Raw genomic sequence first — 13,441 nt, forward strand, 5'->3', positions numbered from 1 at the left:
GAGAACTGATGCTTTTGAACTGTGGTGCTGGAGAAGATTCTTGAGTCCCTTGGACTGCAAGGAGTTCAAACCAGTCAATCCTAAAGGAAATCAGTTCTAAATATTCATTGGAAGGACTAATGCTAAAACTGAAATTTGGCCACCTGATGTGAAGAACAGACTCACTGGGAAAGACCCTGATGCTGGGAAGGATCGAAGGCAGGAGGAGAAGGGAATGACAGTGGATGAAGTCATTGGATGGCACCACCAACTCGATGGACATGGGTTTGAGCAAGCTCTGGGAGATGGTGAAGGACAGGGAAACCTGGCATGACACTGGACATGATTGAGCAACTGATCAATATTTAACATCTCTTGGGCACATACTGAGGAATGAAATTGCTGAGTCATCTGGTAACTCTATGCTTAAAATTTTGAGGAATTCCCAGACTGTATTCCATAGTGACTACAATATTTTACATTCCCCCAGCAGTGTAGGTTCAATTTCTCCACATCCTGCCCCACATTTCTAATTGATAGCCTTTTTTATTATAGCCATCCTAGTGAGAACGAAGCATTATCTCATTGTGGTTCTGATTTAATTTTTTCTGATGGCTGATAGTATTGAACATCTTTTCATATGCTTATGGCCATTTGTATATCATCTTTGGAGAAATGTCTGTTTAGATCCTTCATCCATTTTTAAGTTGGTCTATTTGTCTTTTTAATGTTGGGATGTGAGATTTCTTTATTCTAGATACAATTCCCTTATCAGATCTATGATTTGCAAATATTCATGAATTGTTTTTTCACTTTCTCCATGGTGCCCTTCACAGTAAAAAAGATTTTGATTTTGATGAAGTCCAATTTACCTAATTTTTCTTCTGTAGGTTTTGTTTTTGGTATGATATTGAATAAAAGATTGCTGAACTCAAGGTCATGATGATTTGAGCCTATGTTTTCTCATACAGGTTTTATAATTTTAAGTTTTACAATAATGTCTTTAATCCATTTTGAATTAATTTTTGTAAATGTGTGAATTAGGGGCCTTGACTTAAGAAAGATATAAGGGCAGAAGTTGAGAGAATTGAGAATTAGATAAAACTATCCACTCCCTATAGTAATGGTTGTGGTCTAGTAGAGACTACATGCAAAATTCATGTATGCATGTAGCTAATTTTTTCTACCTATACCAAGCCATTCAATCTTACACTCTTTCTGTGAAGAAGGGGAGCAATTCGGATGTAATGCAGAATGGAAAGGAGGATATATTTTGCTCAAGAATCATGGGAAACCAGTGGCAGAGTCAAAATCAGGCAAAGATAATTGATTTTCAGGCCTCAGTCCCACCTTGTGGCAAGAATACCGCTACCATCTGCTTTTCTTCCTTCAATTAGTATCAAGACCCTCTGGTTGTAACCCACCAGAGATATTTCTCAGCCTTCTTTAGCTAGGTGTGGCCATGTGACTAGTGTTAGCTAACAGAGTATAAGATAAGGCGATCTACTTCTGGGTTATATTTTTTAAAAAAATAAATGGCTTGCCCTCTATTTCCTCTCTCATCTTTTCAGGTCAGACCTCAGACATGGTGCTAGTACACTATTTTTAATCACACGGTTGAAGAATACATACCAGGACAGTTGGTTCTCAACTGTGACTGAGTATTAGAATTATCCAGGGGGCTCTTGTGTTTGGACCCCACCTCAGAGATTCTGAGGCTCAGACAATAAAGCGTTTGCCTACAAGGCAGGAGACCTGGGTTCAACCCCTGAGTCAGGAAGATCTCCTGGAGAAGGAAATGGCAACCCACTCCAGTATTCTTGCCTGGAAAATTCCATGGACGGAGGAGCCTGGAAGGCTACAGTCCAGGGGTCGCAAAGAGTCGGATACAACTGAGTGATTTCACTTTCACTTTCCAGAGATTCTGATGTAATTGATTGAAGATGCTACTTTGGCATCAGGATGTTAAAAGCTTCCCAGATGAATCTAATACCTGGCCAAGGGCAGGTACCTTTATTCCAGGGCAGTAGTTTGTAAACTTTAGCATGCATCGGCATCAACTGGAGGACCCATCAAAACTCAACTTTTCTGAGGCACCACTCTTAGGTGTCTGATTAGGTCTATCTGGGATAAATCCCAAGAATATGTATTTTTGACAAGTTCCCAGGTGATGCTGCTGGACTGGACATACTTTAAGAACCTACAGAGATTTCAAAGCAGCAAGACAGAAGGAAACTGTCCCAGTAGCAGGATGGTCTGTTTTCCCTAAACCACTTGCCTCCCCTATACTATTACTTGAAAAAGAAATAAGTTTATTCTGAACCACAGTAGCAGCTTAGCCTGTATCCTAACTAATACATATCCCTTGGATCACAGTGACTCAACAGGAAGGAAAATAAAGGTATAGTGGGACCTTAACAAAGGTTTTTCTCATTTCATGCAGATCCACAAATGCAATTGAAATCCTTTAGGCTTTAGAGAGATTTTCCTATGAGAGAAGGATGGCTTGTAACACTGCACTGTTTACAACAGAATCTGTTTTTGTGTGTGTGTGTGTGTGTGGTAATTGGTGAATACAATCCAGAATTCTATTTTAGCAGCACTGTTGAGGCTGGAAGGATTATGATCCAAGTAGGTAGTTAAGTTACTTTCCCCATTTAAGTCCCAGTCGTAGGTGGGTGACCCAAGCATTCCATGCAAATCTTCTCGTGTCCAAACCATAGCAACAATTTTGAAAGATGTAGAAAACCTTTCTAAATAGCACAGAGGTTGTAGATCCATTTTTTTTCTCTCTCCTCTCCTGTTCATGCGCTAATACAAAGGGGACTTACAGCACTCCATCTCTTTCCATTTAATTTTCATAAGACGACCTTGGCTGTTTATGGCGCCAACCTGAATGCCAACTAATGACACCAACTGAAGAGTCTTGGGCATTTGTTAGGCCAAGAGTGAAGCTGGTAGGAGCTCGCCTAGTGGGAAATAAGTTTCAATCCCAAGCTCTTTCTGGTAGAACTCTTCGCTGGTACATAATTATTTCCTGAAAATCCATAGTATTAAAAGGGGGTGGTCTCTGGGATCGGATGGCTGCAAAATAGAAACCAACAAGTAGAGAAAAGGAAGGAGCTCACGTACCTTACAAACTGGCTGAATAAGGCGGTCGTGTTCCGGATGATCCGAGCAGCCTGGGACTCCTCACGCTGGCATCTCTGCAGGGTTAATCCATCATCCATGTGGCCTTCCTGATGGAGTATGACCTATCCCGGGGCCAAGGACACCAGGGCCAGGTTACATTGGACAGTCAATGTTTTTTGCAGTATTTTCCTCATCCCTTGTATTCCTTCAATGGACCAAGTTCCCCTGTGTTCATTTTGAAAGTGGGACATTAACAAAGTTATTTTGTCCATATACCCTATTACTGATATATGATTCATTCCTGAGACACAGTGCTTTGATGAAAATGAAATTTTATGTGCCACTATGGTTTGAGTTACAATAAATTCCTTGGGCTGGTATGGCCAATTTGAATGGGTGAAAACAAGTTTTATGATAGATTTTTCTCTTAAAATGAACACAAAAACTTATCTCTGGAAATGAGAAAAATCACTATATTCAGAGCCTTTTTCTCCAGAGATAAACCAAGGAAGTGGAAAGACAAATTAAAGTAAAATCCTCTAAAACTTTCTACTTGGATGAGGTGTGGCTTTCTCTCCTGAAGGATGATGGCCACACTGGGTTAGTTGACTGGAACCAGGGAAGCAGCTTGAGACAGTGGTTTGCTTCTCATGGAGCTAGAGAGGGGGTTTGAAAGCATGGGCTTAGGTACCAGCCAACCTGACTTCTAATCCCTCTAGGTCACTTCTCAGCAGTGTGACTTTCAGCAAATTATTTAACCTCTCTCTGCTCTGACTTCACCATCTGCAGGAGGACTTATTTTAGTGGTTTGTTTGGAAGACTAGACGATTTACATGTCAGTCATTTAGCATGTTACCTACAATATAAAAGGTATTCAATGAATATTTGTTTTAAGGGACAGCATATTACTGATCTCAAATCAGTTGTTAGGAAGTTAAGTATACTTATTGCTCACAAATGACATCATGATACATTGTTTTTTTTTTTTTTTTTAAGATGGGGCTAGCAGCTTTTGGTGTGGAGGTCAGTGCTTTGTTTTTTCTCTTGAAAGGGCCAACCAAATATGTGTGGTTATTAACCGGGATGGTTTGACCCTGATTCAGGTCAGGGTCAAATTCTGATTCAACTTCCTGGCATGGTTTCCTCTTGATGTGAGTAAGTGAAGTGAGACCATCTGTAGGTCCTAGGGAAGTGGGGTAGGAATCAGTCAGTTTATATGTCAATTAAACAAAACATGTGGCTCCAAAAAATATCTTTAGAATAAGGGTTTTTGGTATCTCTCATTTTCAGCACAAATAAACAACCTATTTCCTCATTTCCAGGTGAAAATCTCTCATTTGTATTCTTCTGAAAATGCACCCTCATTTAATGAATTCACCCAGGAAGAAGCACGCTGGCTTGCATAAATTTATGTTCATTTTTGAAGAGACCTGCATCTCATCTATATACCGTAGCTTAAGCATTAGCAAAGGATGCCCTTACTATTGGATTCACCAACTCTTTCAAAACATTACTTTGAGATTCCCAGCAACTGCTTATCAGTGTTGCATTTAGATTTGGCAATACATCTCACTAGGTTTACTCTGGCCTTAGTCCCAGCTTTTGGGTCCCTAAAGACCCACCTCCTTATGTTTTGCTTGTTCAGATAACACATTCAAACCGGCCAGTCAAACAAGAATGTAATGAGAAATGGGGGAAATGCAGCTGTTAGAACGTTGTTATGATGTGTCCTATTGATTGCTGCAGCTCACGTCCTAAGGTCCTTTTTTCTTTCCTGGAGGAATTCCATTACTGACAGCAGAAAGCAGAAGCCCAAGATGGCAATGGAAAGAGGGTGCTTCCTTAAAGGTGAGCTACCATTCATGAGGTTTCTCACTATGTCTATTTCCCACTGGTTTTTCTAAATTCCTATTTTGTTTCATAAACCAATTAACAAGATTGGACATCCTTTGTATTTTTAGAGGAGAACTTAACTTGTTCTTCAGGAAATGGAGCTGGGAAGCCCTGACAAAGGCTTAGCATTAGGGCATCATTAGAGAGAGTTTCTGAAAGCATCTCCCAAATCCACATTCCAGCAGTTAGATGGACCTACGGACTATGGTCCCAGAAGAAAAAGGCAGGGAGAGGCACAATAAACCAACATCATAAACTGGGGTCTCCCCTAGTTGACAGGGTCCTTCAAGTGCGTCCCCACCTACCCAGAGTTAGAGCCCAGATCCACAAATTCTACTCTCTTTCAATATCATCTTTATCTTAGTAGGTGTGAAAAATTGTGGAAACTCTGGATGATATTATCATACTCTTCAGAGGATTGCATTTTCTTCTGATAGGCTGTTAGGGTAGATGATCAGGTTTTGGCATCTATTTTCCATTTGCCCTTACTCCTGGGGTATAGCCCTTATTTGGAATTCAATTGAAAGTCCACTGTATTTTCAAGGCCATTCCAGCCCGAGGGACTTTGTACTCCAGCCTCTGTCTCCCTAGCACCGTCACACTGTTCACATCTCTGCTTTGCTCTTCTCCACCATAGAGAAATATCATTTTCTGTTTGCCATCTTAGCTTTATACCCTATTCCTGGTCTGCTTAAGATACTAGGAGAAACCGCATTTGGAATTTCAAGTTCATGCTTCTGTGGCTTCCTCCACTCTGGAATATGGTCCCTTAAGTCTCAGAAACCTCGGCTGACCTTACCACAATTATGGCTCTCCAACCCACAGAACTAACAGGCGATCCCATTTCTTGTGCGGTATCTCAGCAAGACACTGAGGGCAAAGTGGTGATACAGGAGGAACTCACTTTAGTGCACTTCCATTCTAGTGGGATCTTCAGCACTCACATCCTGGGTGTCTTGCTGTTGAAGTCTTCCAATGTTTCCATGTTTAGTCCAGCCTTTACAATTGTTGGCAGAGGACGCTCTGGGCTCCTACAAGCAGTCTCTGTGGCCTCGTGTTCTGTTTTCTACAAGCGAGTCTCTGTGGCCTCGTGTTCTATTTTCTATCTCCTTTTCATAATTTTCCCCTTTCCTCGTAAATTTTACTTTGCACAAAAATAAGCTATTACCTTATGGGTTCCCCCCAACCTCCTTTCTTACAATAACCAGCATTCTGGGAAAATTTTCATCATCTCCATATTAGGCTGACCTACACAAGCTACATTGTACAATGTTTCCTAGAACCTTATCATGGGCCTCCTTGCCTATCCAAACCTGTGCTTTGTAAGGGCTTTTTTTTTAAAGCATGACTTGAACATGTTTCCTGATTCCTATCAAAAGAAACCCTACTATGGCAGTTGACTTTCTGGAAAAAAAAAGATGTTCTGTGTATTCAAGCCGGATTTCCCACTGTCACAGGCTGTAACAGATCTCTGAGACCTGGATCCATTCTCTGTGGATACGGTATCATTCAACAGTATCTCATCTTTCTGCATGTTGGTTCCTGTGTGCTTGTTATCATGCAATCTGCATCTCTCTGTAGGGATTCTGTTTAGTCTGTATATTATGAAAACTGCATAGTAACTCAATTATCCACTTAAATGAAAGGAGAAATGATGTGGATAATCCCCAAACAGCATTCTACCAAAAGTCATTTAGTACAGGTTCTAGAGCACAAGGATCGTATTGTATCCCCTCTTCACAGATTTGTCATCTATTTAACTTTTTCTTTTTCACACTGAATATGAAGTCAAAGTAACCACACCAGGCTACACACTCTGTTACAGAAATAATTCTTCAGAATAGTAAGAATTTTTGCTTAGTTGCTGTGTCCAACTCTTTTGTGACCCCTTGGACTTGTAGCCTGCCAGTCTCTTCTGTCCATGGAATTCTAGAGGCAAAAATACTGGAGTGGGTTGTCATTTCCTTCTCCAGGGGATCTTCCTGACCTAGGGATCCAACCCACACCTGCATTGGCAGGCTGATTCTTTGCCACTGAGCCATCTGGGAAGCTAAGTAGTAAAAATCCATCATGCCCACCTTATTTCCACAATCACTTCTCATGCCTAGTTGCTTCCAGCCTTTCTGACCCCTCACCTTTCTTTTCAGAGGTCCCAGGCGGGATGTCTTGGCATCTTGTGCTTTGTAGGTCACCCACAGACCACTGGCTATATGTTGGACAAAGCAGACAGAGTCTCCATACTTGATTTCTGGGACTCCCATGCCTTCTATATCTCGCTTGTGACTGGAATCCAATTTCTCCTTGATTTCCTATTTCACAGAAAATGAAACAAATGTAGGCATGTCTGATTAAATAGAAATGTAATGTATAAAACAGGTCACTGGTGCAGAATTTGTAAGCCAAGGAACCGATTACCACAAAAATCATGATACGCCTGTCCATGCCAGGATTTTAGAAAGGCTTGCTTCCCTTATCTGCTGCTAATTGTAAAATCAATGGATTTCACGTTTTGGCTACTTTAGTGATTATTTATATCCATGGGAAATGGAGGCAGCCTATAGTGTCTCTCTTTGGTTCTGGTTTTATATAATTCCCCATTATGTTTTTTTTACTTTTCCTCATCCTGACTTAGATACCTTAATAACTCACCCTTAATAGCCAAATAACTTATTTTCAGCAAGTTGTACCTTCTATAATTTTAATAGTTATATAAAAGCCTTCATTTGGGGCTTTAAATATATCTGTTAAAATCATATAAATATCTTTTATAGAAATCAGCAGAGGAAACAGACTCTTGCAGAAGGTAGGGGGCTACTGTGCCTTACGTCTAATGCAGTAATTGTTGTATTAGTTTATTTTATATTTTTTAGGTTTTTTTTTTTAATATTTATTTGGCTGTGCTGGGTCTTAGTTCCACATGTGGGACCTTTGATCTTCATTGGGGCATATGGGATCTAGTTTCCTGACTAGGGATTGAACCCAGGGCCTCCTGCATTGGGAGCATGGAGTCTTAGCCACTGACCCACCAGGGAAGCCCAATATTAGTTCCTATGGCCTCAGTTGTATGTTGCAGTCAGTGGATTTCATTCTTCAATTGCCACTGTTTCACAAAACTCATTGCTAGTACAGAAGAGGGAATTTCTGTGTACCAGGTATGCATCCTCCCTTTGTGCATCAAGTATCCATTGTTTCATAGAATAAATGCTCGTTGACCATTTCCCTATGGAGAAATCTAGGCACACCTAAGGTGCCTGTCAAAGTGAGTCAAGAAGTAGTCTGGTAACTCTGTCCCCCTCCTCATTAATCAGGGCCTCTGAATGGCCCTATCCTATTTCCATTTCTTCTCTACATCTTGTGTTAAATTGCTGGGCATATTTTAAATTTTTCATGGAATAAAAATGCAGCATGCTGTTTCCTCTGCTTGTGCCAACCTTACTCTCATTCTTAATGATGGAACAACAGGAACATAGGCATTGAGCTCTTTGCATGCGCAAGGCAGTGTTGTAAGTCTGTTACGTATGCCAGCTCTTCATAATGGCCTCAGATGTAGCTACAAATATTCCAGTTTTACAGAGGAGCAAATGAAGGAACAAAGAAACAGCTTGTCCACAGTCACTCAAGAAGCAGTGAAAGAGGAAGAGTTAAACCAGGAAGTCTGATTCCAGAGACCATGCCCATCCCATGGCCCCAGCTCCTACTCATCCTCAGTACCCTGCTCAGGTGTCACCTTCTTTGTGAAGGCAGAGTTAGTTTCTCCTGCTGTATTTCTCCAGCAGAGTCTCATCCCTCTATTGAGGACTTAACAGACTATAACGTAAATATGCTTGTTTATATGATGTTTCCTTTTGCCAGGCTATGAGAATGAAGGGTTTGGGCCAGATGATTGTTAGTTTTGGATTCCTAATGCAGAGCTGCAGTCCATGGGGTCACAAAGAGTCAGACACAACTTAGCGATGGAACAACAATGCAGAGAATCCAGCACCTATCAATTATTTAACAAACATATGTTGAAGGAACAAATGTATACAACTGAGTCATTTTTCTTTCAAATGTATATTTTTTTCATTTTGGCTCTTATTTCTTTCCTTCAAACCCTCAAGAAAGCAAAATTAGTTATTCTGCACACATTTATAGGATCATTTTGAGCAATATTAATACACTACAAGAACATTCTTATTTTAAGCATATGTTGAAGCACTGGTTGGATTGTTCAAAATGACATTTCTCAAAATGAACATTTCCAAAGGAAAATATTTCTGATTTTATAACATAGTCAATGGGAAAACAGAATTTGATATTTAAGGATTTATCCACAGGCAAGTGGTCAAGAATGCATTTATTCTATAAAATACTGGATACTTCATTTTCATTTCAAAATATCCATAGCGGTACAGACACTCAAACCAATAGATGTAATTAAAATATGCCAAAGGTTTCATCTCTAGCTTATTTCCTAACCAAAGACAATGCAGCAAAGTAAACATATTATACACTACAACTGTTAAATATGAATAATTATGGTGATTACCAAGAGGTCATAGTTAAAATAGCACATATTCCCCAATGATGAATGACTATGATTTCATTTGTTTTATCACTTTTCATTGATTTAAATATGACTTTGCCAAAATAAAATAAATACCAAGATTTGTTTTTTTAGAGTCTCTAAAATAAATGGATCATTATTGATAATAGAATGGACTGTCTCTCTGTGTCTTTGCTTTTGCAAAACAGCATCAACTCCCAAAGTTCTATGGCCAGCATTGTTGGGACTGCTTCTAATTTAAAGAAAAACAAGAGCAACAAAAATGAAAACCAAAACATAGAAACAACCCAACACTAAAGCCAACTCTACCCAAAACTACACAACAATGACACAGCTTAAAGAAATGAGAGTGTCCTGAGGCAGAGAAGCTGGACTTGGCTGGTCACAGGTGGGTGAGCTTCCGACTCAAGTCATGAACTAATGCTCTACCCTCTGTCTTCATTTGAATGTGGCCCAGATGTATTTACTCTATGGCTGGAACCTTCCTCTATTGAATCTTCCTATGGGAACCTTCCCGTATGATAGGGGTCTTTTGATCACTCCCTTCAGTAACTCCCTGATTCCTACAGAATATAATTCTCACCTCTAAAGTTCTTATATGCCACATGCTTTAACCAAACTGGATTATGTTTGTGTGCTATACCAAGTATTCCCTCCCTCAGGGCTTCTACTGACATTACACTCCTTGCTTGGAAGGCCTCTACTTTATCTCTGAATTTTTACATCTTATCCATCAGCCTTTCCCAGATCCAACTGTGCATGTCCTCTGATTTCACGGCACCTCCCTTACTCTCTCTCAAGGCTCTTTACCATCTTCTGTGATAGGAATCTTTTGCTGGTAGACTTCCTATCCTTTGCCTGGTTGGAAATTCTCCAAGGGCAAGACTGAGGTTTGTTGGTCTTTACATTTCACACTAAGCTCTGCTAGGCTGCAAATAATTTGTTTTTGTTTTATTGGTCAGTGGGCATCAATTTATCTGTGTATCTGCACCAACCTTTCATATCTTAGATGATGAGTGGATTCTGAGTAGGAACAAGTTACTTGGCCCTAACAAAGTTTTGAAGAGGAATAATCATCATTATCCCTTGTCTCCACTGAGAGTTTATAAGGAAATGGTTGTGACCACATAATTGTCACATAAACATGTATTTAGTTTAGATGGTAAGTTGCTGCTCTCCAGATTGATTTAAAATTTCTGAGACAAGAAAGGTAACTGGAATGAGTATTTATTTAATGCCTACTTTGAGCAAAGCATTTTTGCCAAGTACTTTATAATGACAACACCATCATGAATTTACCAAGGGCCTACATAGTGATATGTGTTATACATGACATTTTAAAAACATTTTCTCTAAACCTTTCACTGGACCTGCTGTTTTTATTTCTCCTACTTTATAGATGACAAAACTGAGGCTTGTAGAGTTGGAGCAATTTGTTCAAAGCCCTGTAGCTTGTAAGTAATGAAAGGGAATGCAAAACCAAGTGTAAATCCAAAGCCTGTTGGTCATGTGAACATAATTTTTGGAATGGTAACCATCAGCACAGTTAAGCATTGGTTATATTAATGTTTTAGGTATTAGGATGCTGTTACAAAGAAGTTGAAAATATGTTATTATTTTATGAAAAATAACTCTGGGTTCTAACGTATAAGCTTTAGGAGTCCCACACACCAACCACTAATGACAACAAAGTGATGGAGTTCATACTGAAGGTGCAACTGGAATTTGGAAGAGAGAAAAATTCACCATGCCTGGGGACTTCAGGATGCTTTTATACCAATTTCTGCTTGATGTGAGCATGGCTAGGGGAAAGAGGAGAGGTGAGGAATATGGAAGGGGACAACACTGTAGGAAGGTAGGAGTAGTGTGGCAGGAAGAGTGACGAAGTCCAGAAAAGACCTGAACAAGGACTGACTTTCTCCTACAGGTGCATGTTTCCCAAACTCACGCCGTTTGCAGACTTTCTGTGGGAAAAGAGGACTTCCAACAGTACCGTATTTTCTTTCAGGAGGTAAAGGGAATGTTAGGATAGTATAAACTAGATTGTTATGAGTCTTACAGTAAAAAACAAAGAAGAACAAAAGGAACCAAAACAACCTATTCAACTGTTTAACATAAGCATTTTAAATCTTTTTCATAAATCATTGTTTAGAACACCTCTAGGGAAAAGCTATTGCAGGTAATGGGAATCCACCGAGAATTTTAAGCGGGGAAAACACAAGGGTTGTATCTTAGAACAATTGTTCCAGCCACAAGGTGAATGATGGGTTGAAAAGAAATGAAGACACAGAGACAGACCAGTTTTTGCCATGGTAATAGAAATCGAGCATGATATTTGGAACAGAGTAGGTCCTAATTCCGGAGAAGGTGATGGCACCCCACTCCAGTACTCTTGCCTGGAAAATCCCATGGACGGAGGAGCCTGGTAGGCTGCAGTCCATGGGGTCGCAGAGAGTCGGACACGACTGAGCGACTTCACTTTCACTTTTCACTTTCATGCATTGGAGAAGGAAATGGCAACTCACTCCAGTGTTCTTGCCTGGAGAATCCCAGGGACGGGGGAGCCTGGTGGGCTGCCGTCTATGGAGTCGCACAGAGTTGGACACGACTGAAGTGACTTAGCAGCAGCAGGTTCTAATTCATGCTTATTACTTAGACAGGAATTTGTTGAATTTGACATATTCAAGCCACCTATGTCCACAGAGGACAAGAAAGTAGCTTTCCACAGACAGGAAGCAACCAAAAAAGATTCAGAGAAAAAGGAAACATGGGAAGATGGACCTCATTCATGGATGCTGGGGTCAGCCACCAATACTGTGCTGGTTAGATCACTGCTTCCTAAAACTCCCAGGACTAACTTTCAGAAATTACCTTTAGAGTCACTTTGCCATGAATACAATCCCCCTTTGAACTTATGATTTCGAGTGGGATGTCTTAGAATGGCCTTAAAAAAATCGCACACTGCAGGACACTGCTAGGAGCCTGACTGGCCCCAAGGCTGGCTGCAGAGCCTCTGCTGGTGGGAGGCCAAGGGCAGCCCTCCGCTGTTTCCAGCATGCTAGGGGAGCGGGCATGTCTGTCTCATCAGGGAAGGTGCATGTCCTGAGCAGGTCACTGTGCCGGGCTCTTTCCTCCATCCTTCTCGTCAGTCCCTCTCTACACAATCACCTTCAGGTAAGCGGCACTCCTGCCATTTCATGGATAAGGAAACAGTCTCTTAGGTCATCTTCCTGGTCTCACAAGAGTCCTTCAAGACACACTTCTTCACTCCTGTTTTTTGTTTGTTTGTTTCGCTTTTACAATCAGGGACAGGAAGGCTAAACAGCAAAGGCAGAGCCAGGATTCAAACCCAGGTTTCTTCTACTCCAAAGCTCAAGGCTCTTCTTGACTACCTCTCTGTCTGGCCCACTTGAAACAATTAAGACTTGGGAAATTGTCAGTTTAAATTTTTTAAATGCTTTGTAGATTTTATTTAAAATTGAACTGCAGGGACTTCCCTGGCAGTCCAGTGGTTAAGAATCCGCCTGCCAATGCAGGGAACATGAGTTTGATCCCTGATCTGGGAAGATCCCACATGCCATGGACCAACTAAGCCCATGTGCCACAACTACTGAGTCTGTGCTCTAGAGCCCGGGCACCGCAACCACTGAGCCCAAGTGCTGCAACTACTCAAGCCCGTGTGCCTAGAGCCTGTACTCTGCAAGAAGAGAAGCCACCACAATGGGAAGCCCATGTGCGGCAATGAAGACCCAGCACAACCAAAAATAAATACTTAAAAAAAAAAAAACTGAAACTGCAGGAAGTGGTGTGGTCTGGCGACGACTGAATCTCAAGGTCCATGTTTTGCTCTTTCCCCTTCCCTCCATACCCTCTCTTTCCCCAACTGAGAAC

General features: G+C 40.9%; 1 protein-coding gene and 1 long non-coding RNA gene across 2 annotated transcripts in view; one reads left to right on the forward strand and one right to left on the reverse strand.

Moving 5' to 3' along the window:
* Nucleotides 1-13,441, reverse strand: part of RYR3 (ryanodine receptor 3) — a 567,299-nt gene that overhangs the window by 277,895 nt on the left and 275,963 nt on the right. Inside the window, exons 11-12 of the mRNA XM_010844173.1 lie at nucleotides 7,140-7,313; nucleotides 3,112-3,233 (exon numbers count right to left, since the gene is read on the reverse strand). Of these exons, the coding sequence (XP_010842475.1) occupies nucleotides 3,112-3,233; nucleotides 7,140-7,313 (296 nt within the window). The remainder of the gene's footprint in view (nucleotides 1-3,111; nucleotides 3,234-7,139; nucleotides 7,314-13,441) is intronic.
* The window catches only part of LOC104991622, an 11,087-nt gene continuing 2,441 nt past the window's right edge, over nucleotides 4,796-13,441 (forward strand). The window contains exons 1-2 of the long non-coding RNA XR_825626.1: nucleotides 4,796-4,959; nucleotides 9,739-9,938. This is a non-coding gene — a long non-coding RNA (uncharacterized LOC104991622). The remainder of the gene's footprint in view (nucleotides 4,960-9,738; nucleotides 9,939-13,441) is intronic.

Source organism: Bison bison, unplaced genomic scaffold, assembly GCF_000754665.1.
Source record: "Bison bison bison isolate TAMUID 2011002044 unplaced genomic scaffold, Bison_UMD1.0 scf7180017864197, whole genome shotgun sequence".
NCBI classification, from domain to species: domain Eukaryota; kingdom Metazoa; phylum Chordata; class Mammalia; order Artiodactyla; family Bovidae; genus Bison; species Bison bison.